Here is an 8,407-nt window from a genome sequence, read left to right on the forward strand (position 1 = left end):
ATAACATATTTTTCTTAATAAAATATGCAAGTTAGGGTAAACAAGTTCTGCCAATTGGCTTGGCAAGGAGTTGTTGGATTTTTTCCAATTAGAAATTGACATATAGGCTACAATTTTCGTACTAAAAATAATATTTAGTAATAAGAATAATGTTTAATCTTATCATATGAAATATTATTATACTAACGATGTGAAAAAATTATTCTTTAAACTAATAAGTATAATTTTTTATTTATTGTTTTTGCTAGAGCACGTGATTATTAACGGTGAAAAGGTTCAAGCCCACGTATAGACTACAGAGCTATTCCTTTTTCACTGTGTTTACTTTTTAATGGCTACCTTGGATTCCTGTGTTTCTAAATTTTTAATTAGAATTTGGGCCATTTCTGCTAAATTGGCCCACTGAATCTTAGTCAAGTTTACACTGATCTGGCCCATGATGAACAGATAAGATAATAACGGGGTACCGATGAATTATTTCGATTTTGAATTATTTATTTATTTATTTAATATTAAGAAATTATTTTTTAATAAATTTGTAATTTTTAAATAATTAAAATAATTTAAAAAATATTTTTAAAAAATCAACAAAATACACTTATTGGTGAACTGCGTCGAACACCTGTCCTAACATTGTCATTTTCTTTTTAAGTTTTGTTACGTACAAGTAAAGTCGCGTACTAATTTGCGTACCAATATTGATTCTTTTATATTCAAAATTTAAATTAGTATTGTTTTCAATAAAATCTACTTTTTGACCAATCATATTATATTGATGCACATATTAGTACGCAGTTGTGCTTGCAACTAGATCTTTCTTTTCTTTTTCTTTCTTTGAAATATCAAGGATGAGAGTTCTCCATATCAGTGCTAATGCTCTATATATCTTCTATCTCAACCTCTATTAACTTCAATCACCTCACCAACTCTCACAAAACTCTTCAAATCTATAAAGTTTCGCCAGAACAAAAATCATCAGAGCCGTTGGCACCATTTCTGAAGGTGAATCCCAATCCATAAATCCAGAGGAACCACCTTATGTGGCTTTTGCTTTTGTTAGTGTAAGCTGAAAGAATATAACTACAAATCTACATCAAAGCTTGATTAGAAGGACCTGCTGCAATGATATAAATGCGTGTGGTAATGGTATAACTGGTACTGGAAATTTTATGGTACATTTCTGCTTGATATTTTTGTTTGTATTTCTAATGGATGGAACACCTGATGTACATTTCCGAAGAGTATGTGGCGTCTAGAAATTTGTTTCTAATGCTAGATTCTAATATTGAATTGTATGGAGCCTATGTAAGCTCTGACAACTTGCTTTTCTTATCTGTGACGCAGACAGAAAAATGAATCGTCACCAGTAAAAGAAATATCTTCTGAAAGGAAAAAGAAAAGTAAAGAAGTGATAACCATCATTTGCATATGTCTAAAGAAATTGTATTATTGCAAGATCGGTCATCATGATCCCCTCCATAATAGATACAAGACGAGAATGGCTGCATTTCATCAACTTCATCCATTTTCATAAAGCAACAAGCGAACCCAACAAGGTTTTACAATCACAAAACAAGATGTAACTATAATTATGCAAAGAAAACAAAAGGGAAAAAGGAAAGAAGAGCAAATTTGCTCTTCCTCCGTATTACATAGACATGAGAAGAACAAAAAAAGACAGTGCAAGAACTTTGAAACTACTCACAAGTCATTGGGCAGAGGTGCATGTTCATGGTGTATGAACACATTCCCATATACAAGCCCAGCTAAGCCACCGCCAATAAGGGGCCCAACCCAGTAGACCCAGTTGTCATAGAAGTCACCACTAACCACGGCAGGCCCAAAGGAGCGGGCTGGGTTCATTGAACCACCGGAGAAAGGGCCGGCAGCCAAGATGTTGGCACCGACGATGAAACCAATGGCAATAGGGGCAATTGTGCCCAGGGGACCCTTCTTGGGGTCAGCTGCTGTTGCAAAGACTGTGTAGACCAGAGCAAAGGTGATGATGATCTCCATGACCACTCCTTCAATGGCACCTACTCCACTGGCAAGGCTGTGAATGGGAATTGTCTAAAAAGGAATTGATGTTAATTTTCCATCAAAGAAAAATGAATTTGATCATAATTCCCTACTTTCTTGGCCTTGTTACATTAAGGACAATAAAAAGTCATAACTGCCTCTGCTTTGAGTATGTGGTTCCCAATTAAGGAGGACAATTCTCTCATTTCATGTTCAAGAACGTGGTATCGCACTTCATAGAAAGTAGTAGCTAGCTAGGATGCAAAGAAATGACTTCGAAATTTAATGAAAAAGGAGATTATTAGAGAATGGTCTATTTTGAAGTTACCAAGCCTCCAGTTGCTGCCTTGAGGAGGAAGCATGCCACAATGGAGCCAAGAAGCTGGGCAATCCAGTAAAAGATGCCAGTAAGGACGGTGATTTGGCCACCTAGTGCCAATCCAAAGGTGACAGCAGGGTTCACATGGCCACTGGAGATGTTTGCACCAACGGAGACTGCAACAAAGAGAGCAAACCCATGGCAGATAGCGATGGCTACTAGCCCGGCTGGATCAAGTGCAGCATTTGATGTCAACTTATCTGCCTCCAAAAACACGAGTAAGAATAACTGTAAAGGTGGGGTGGGGGGAAAACAAAACTACTCGTACATCGTCCTACTATGCATATATAGAAAAAATCTAGTTACAAGCATACACACACATTAATATATACATTAATCTAATGTGATTGGTTAAAAAGTAAATTTTATTAAAAATAATATTAATTTAAATTTTGAATATAAAGATATTAGTATTAGTACGCATATTAATACACGATTTTATTTGTACGTAGCAAAATTCATATATATATATATATATATATATATATGTTTCATTTTGAAACTACTGTGTTTTTCTTCTCTCCTGCTTCTCTACCCTGTGAGTAATACTTGTCCTGTTCAAGACTAGCTGCAATCAAATGATCAGCTTTCACGTGATCTAAAGGGATTAAATATATCTTCAAACTCTTTTTGAAGTGGAATAGGGATATTCTTTACAGTTGTTACACTTCGACGCCATTAAAAGAACCCATATATAAAGAAATTTGAAACTGTAAACTTGAACTAAAGTAATTAGAGGATCAAAAAGCCATGTGAAGGAAAAGAGATCAGAGATCGAGTGGATGGGAGGCCAGAGAACTAACTGTAAGCGATAGCCGAACCAACACCAGCAAAAACAAACAGTAAGGTTGAGATGAACTCGGCCAGATAGGCCTTGAAAGAGCCTAAACTGAAGGAATCATTGAAACGTCCGAAGGCAATCCTTGCCATCTTGGAAGAAGTACTGCTTGGGGAACTCTTGGAGATGGGGAGTGGGCGGATAAGGATGTAGAAAGGTTCGGATATAGCACAAATGGCTTTTCGAGGTCGCATATATATATTGTATTATTACGATAATTTTATGTTTGTTTGGAAGCTGGGAAGGAATATGGAGAATGTACAATATTTCCATTCATATCCAATCAGGTTATTTTCTGTAACCTTAGCTGGCCTTAATAGACTGTCTTCTCATCAATGATCCCACCCTGTGACGAGTTGAGTGAGAGAAAGCCGTGGCACTTAGTGGGGTTCTTGTTCGTGAAAGGAAATAATGACAAAGAAAGCTGCATGGGAGCTCATAGATATGGAGGGCATGACTTCTCTAGGCCAAAGACAACCGTCCATGTTCCAAATTAAGACTGGCAACTGGCAAGAAGTTGTGGCATTTGAAAATTGAGTTGATAAGATTAATGTGTTTTATAATTATTGTATTAGAGAAGCCGTGCGCGGTCATGTTTTGGTTGTTTAGGTTCAAGTTATAGAGAAATGGCCGGCTGATTGGAGGTCATGGTCCCATGGATAATAATATTAAAGAGGAATCTAAAGAACCTTTTGGCCTGTTGGTTGATTTAATTCGCGGGGAAAACTTTCCGACGGAATTTGATTGTGATTTTATTAATCTTTTTAATTATTAATTATTTTTAATTTAGTCTTTTAATTTGATTATATGATCACTTTAGATGTTTTCTTCTCTTTTTTAATGTAAAAGTAATAATTGGAGGATTAATTAAAAATCGAATTGCATTTAATTTGTATGTATATAAAATTTTGAAAAATACTTTAGTCACAAAGGAACTATACAAAAGCAAATTCATAAACTGATGTGACTTGATATGGTACATTATATTGTAAAGTTATTTTTATTATAAAGTAGATCTAACAGATTTCATAAAATTATATCAGTTTGTAAATTTACTTTATATAATTTCTTTATATCCGTAACAGGTCTATAAAATTTGTTGTCATTTTAATATAGAAGAAGCAAGCAAACTTCCCTTTAATCAAGGTACACATATATGTAGATTAATACTATTGAAGAACCCACTGATGAAAAAAGGCTTTTTGAGCCTAATTGTCTTTAAGCAGATCAAATATTTCAGCAAGTCCGAGTCACATATCACATGCCCCCCTTGAAGCATGATCATCACGTGATTAATTCGCCTCATTTGCTTCTTATAATGATCCAATTAATCAAATAGAAATACCACATGATAACTATTTTTTAGTTTAAACCTCGAAATTAAACCTATGTTCAAGACTTCAAATGTTGAGTCTAATGCTTTCCTATTTATTTTTTCCTTTGGTTATGTATTCTATTAATGTTATTCGAACTTAAACTTTAAAAATTTTAAATACATATGTAAAATCCTCACTTGTCTAAAAAATTAATTAATGAAAATAAATAAATCTTATTATTTGTATTTATGTCTTAACGCTATTCCTATAAAAATAAAAATAAAAAATGTCTTAAACGCTATTGTGATGTCAAGATAGAGTTACTATATATGTTGTTGGCGTCAAGTCAAGAGTGTTCTAGATGGAATGCTGGGACCTTATCATCATCAGCATTTAGTGGGGTGTAGTTGTAATTCTTAATAACTCTTCAATTCTATCGGTACAGTACTACTCATCGTCGTTTCCTCTGGAAGATATTTTATTCTCACATGAATTAGGATATAAAAGGCTTTCCTTAATTAATTATTTGGTGTTTGAAAAATGTTAGATTTCTGGTCCTTAATGATGGTTATATATATATATATATAGGTCTGGTTTTCTCTATTATAATATTATTTCGCGTAAGAATTGGCTGGCAGTACGGAGCGATCGAGCTAGCTGCAAAAATGCACACTACGTATACCCAGACCTAGTGATCACTATCATCAATCATCATTCATCGGCATCATAGGGTGTATATTTACTTTTCTTTCTTCAGCTGTATATATAAATGATTTATCCTCAAATTGTTAAGGCCAGCAAATTTGAATGCCATAAAGAGCCTTAATTGGTGATTACTGTACGTAGGCAACCCCAGCTGAACTGAAATTTAGACAGATCTATGCAGTTTAGAACACCCTACAGCAAAGTACTGCAGCACTATCCACCATGGAAGCCCATGGCGAAATGGACCTAGGAGGCTTCTTGGATGAAGAAAGGAAGAAAATTAATTTATCAAGGACACTCTCTTTTGGTGGTCGTGATCAGAACTCATCTGAATCTAACGTCCAGTTTGCTTCTCCAAGGCCATCTTCTGCTTCGGCAACATCAATCCCATTGCCCGTGCCTATGAGCCCCGAGACACCATGGACACTCTCCCCCGTGCGCATGTCTCCCTCTCAACCCCTTCTTTATCATTGCATTGCGTCTCTACACCGCCATGAAGGTAACATTTTCTGTATCGCACTCACCAAAGATTTCATATTCACTGGATCTGAGAGTAAACGAATCCACGTCTGGAAGCAACCAGACTGCACTCAAATGGGTTACATAAGGGCCAATTCTGGTCAAGTTCGTGCCATCTTGGCCCATGGAAGACTTCTATTCACCACGCATAGCGACTGTAAAATCCGACTGTGGAATGTGTCCATCACAGCAGAGAATTTCCGACCAAAGAAGATCGCCACGTTGCCTCAAAGAAAGCCATTCTTCTTGTTTACGAGAAAGAGCACCCACCAACACAGAAACATTATTTCTTGCCTAGCGTACAACCATGAAGAAAAGCTTTTATACACGGGCTCGTGGGATAGAACGGTTAAGGCCTGGAATATCTCTGAAAATCGTTGTGTGGATTCGTTCGTGGCTCACGATGGCCATGTTAATGCAATTGTCGTCAATGAACATGATGGGTGTGTTTTCACTTGCTCTTCCGATGGCTCAGTGAAAATATGGAGAAGAGTGTTTGGAGAAAACTCTCATATCCTCACCATGACCCTGAAATTTCAACTTTCACCGGTGAATGCCTTGGCGTTGAGCTTGTCACCCAGCACTTTCTTGCTCTACTCTGGTTCGTCGGATGGGCTTATAAACGTTTGGGAGAAGGAGAAGCTGTCTGGGAGATACAACCATGGAGGGTTTTTACAGGGCCATCATTTTGCTGTCCTTTGCTTGGTAGCCATAGGGGACATAGTGTTTAGTGGTTCTGAGGATGCAACCATTAGGGTATGGAGGAGAGAGGAAGGAAATTGCTTACATTCATGTCTTTCAGTCATCGAAGGGCATCACGGGCCAGTGAGATGCTTAGCTGCGTCTTTAGAGTCGGATAATTTAGTTAAGTGTTTGCTGATTTATAGTGCGAGCTTGGATCAAACTTTTAAGGTATGGCGGGTTAAGATTTATCCCGTCGAGAAGGCATACTTGGAGGAGCCAGTGAAAGATCGGCAAAGAGAAGTTGTGGAGTTTGAGATGAATCCTGTGTTATCGCCATCATGGGTAGAGAAGAAGCGTCAAGGAGATCATTAATATATTTCTAGTAGAAGGGGAAGTAGATCATAGCAGCAAAGGATTCGGACCATGTAAGCTATAATTTAGTTTGATTTTTGTGTTTAATAAATTGATCAATCAAGGGGTTTCTCTAATTCTATAACCCTTTTCTGTTTGAATCTCGATGTATTTTTTTAAGCCATATGAGGATTATAGCTGATTCACTCCAACGTCTAGTTCTAAAACTTGACTGGGCTTGATTATGGGGCTTTCGACAAAGTTCAACTGGAACTGGTCCCTCTGCACTGGCCTACCCCTTAAATTTTGGAACCAAGCCTTGTGCACGATACAGAGAAATTAGATCCTATATTCACATAATCAACAACTCTTAACAAATTCTCACGTGATGTTGATCTGTCTGAGTGATGGCTTACCAACAATTTCGGAGTATTTCATTTCACTGCAGGTTCTTTCAAGACCGCCACCCATCGCTATTAAAGACTTTGCCTTCACACTTTTTCACGTTTAACTCAAACCTTGCTACTTACTAATTAGCTGACCCTGCCAATGGCAACCAAATCTCCCTCTCTCTCTCTGTAATCTTAGCCTGTTTGTTTGTCAGTTTGTCACCGGTTTTCTGTTATTTTCTTCTTCTTCTTTTTTTGTTTTTTGTTTTTTAACTAGGTCAAAAATGTTTGATAAGTCGCTTTCCAGCCGTCGGACTGCCACACACACCCCACCAAACCGCTGATCTTCAAAACCTCAGTGGAGGAGCATCCAAGCGACCGGTGGGTGTTGCATAGTGCCGGCTAGGGCTGCACACCGATCCACCCGGTCCATAGTTTGGTCCGATCCGACCCGACCCGATGGAAAAACAAAATACGATTGATCCGATCCGGTCCGTGAAATTCAAGTCGGGTCGAACCCGTTCTAAACCCGTTCGCGTCCTCCTCATTTGTTCTGCCACAGTAATTCTTGCATCGAGAGCATCACCATGAGGGGTGCCAATTGCAGTTTGGCCAATAGCCTCGGACCAGCCGAGGAACACGGTTCTGATTACAGGATTGCTCGAAATTGGAATTGTCGTGAAGGACTGGTCGCGCCGGGCATGTGATGTCAACACTGTAGAAAAAGCTGTGAAACTGTTGATGGCATCGAAGGAAGGGCATGCGATACGGAAGAGGGCGGCAGATTTGGGCAGTGCTGCCAGGCGGTCCATGGATAAAGGTAGGTAAAGTACTACTGGATCAGACTTTGGGAGATTAAACGAGAAGAAAGATAGAGATAATAAAAAAAAAAAAAAAAAAAAATTCCAGCAACCCGTAAAGAGAAATTCCAGCAACCCGGCCAAGGTGAAGAGATTTGAGACCCAGTGAACAAATACTAGAAAGCAATACAAAAGAAGGTGTAGGAATCGTGCAAGAAGCCATGTGGGTCGTAGAGGACGAACCCGTTGCAGGGGAAGATCTGGATGCAAAACCCGTTGCAGGGGAAGATCTGGACGCAAGGTGGAGCAGCGACATAGGGCAACAGCAACGGTGAAGACGACGGCGACGACGAACGGCGACGGATGACGGCGACGGAAGACGGCGACGACGAACGGCGACGGACGAC

At 38.4% G+C, this 8,407-nt stretch overlaps 2 protein-coding genes across 2 annotated transcripts; one reads left to right on the forward strand and one right to left on the reverse strand.

Moving 5' to 3' along the window:
* Positions 1–1,383: 1,383 nt before the first annotated feature.
* Positions 1,384–3,485, reverse strand: LOC122282177 (aquaporin TIP2-1-like). The gene is made up of 3 exons (XM_043094135.1): positions 3,202–3,485; positions 2,348–2,598; positions 1,384–2,070 (listed from the first exon to the last, which is right to left on the reverse strand). Exons 1-3 carry the CDS (start codon positions 3,428–3,430, stop codon positions 1,702–1,704), a joined length of 849 nt encoding a protein of 282 aa, XP_042950069.1. The 5' UTR covers positions 3,431–3,485; the 3' UTR covers positions 1,384–1,701.
* A 1,730-nt stretch (positions 3,486–5,215) lies between these two features.
* On the forward strand, positions 5,216–7,106 carry LOC122282200 (protein JINGUBANG-like). The gene has a single exon (XM_043094152.1). It carries the CDS (start codon positions 5,480–5,482, stop codon positions 6,830–6,832), a length of 1,353 nt encoding a protein of 450 aa, XP_042950086.1. The 5' UTR covers positions 5,216–5,479; the 3' UTR covers positions 6,833–7,106.
* Positions 7,107–8,407: the final 1,301 nt, after the last annotated feature.

This window comes from Carya illinoinensis, chromosome 1 (genome assembly GCF_018687715.1).
Source record: "Carya illinoinensis cultivar Pawnee chromosome 1, C.illinoinensisPawnee_v1, whole genome shotgun sequence".
Classification (NCBI taxonomy): Eukaryota; Viridiplantae; Streptophyta; class Magnoliopsida; order Fagales; family Juglandaceae; genus Carya; species Carya illinoinensis.

Excerpts from the sequence above, each read along its gene's own strand:
- LOC122282177 (XM_043094135.1), bottom strand. The coding sequence starts at position 3,430 with ATGCGACCTCGAAAAGCCATTTGTGCTATATCCGAACCTTTCTACATC. Across the intron at positions 2,599-3,201 it reads TGGTTCGGCTATCGCTTACA|ATAAGTTGACATCAAATGCT; the intron begins GTTAGTTCTCTG and ends TTTTGGAGGCAG. Across the intron at positions 2,071-2,347 it reads AGGCAGCAACTGGAGGCTTG|ACAATTCCCATTCACAGCCT; the intron begins GTAACTTCAAAA and ends ATTCCTTTTTAG.
- LOC122282200 (XM_043094152.1), top strand. The coding sequence starts at position 5,480 with ATGGAAGCCCATGGCGAAATGGACCTAGGAGGCTTCTTGGATGAAGAA.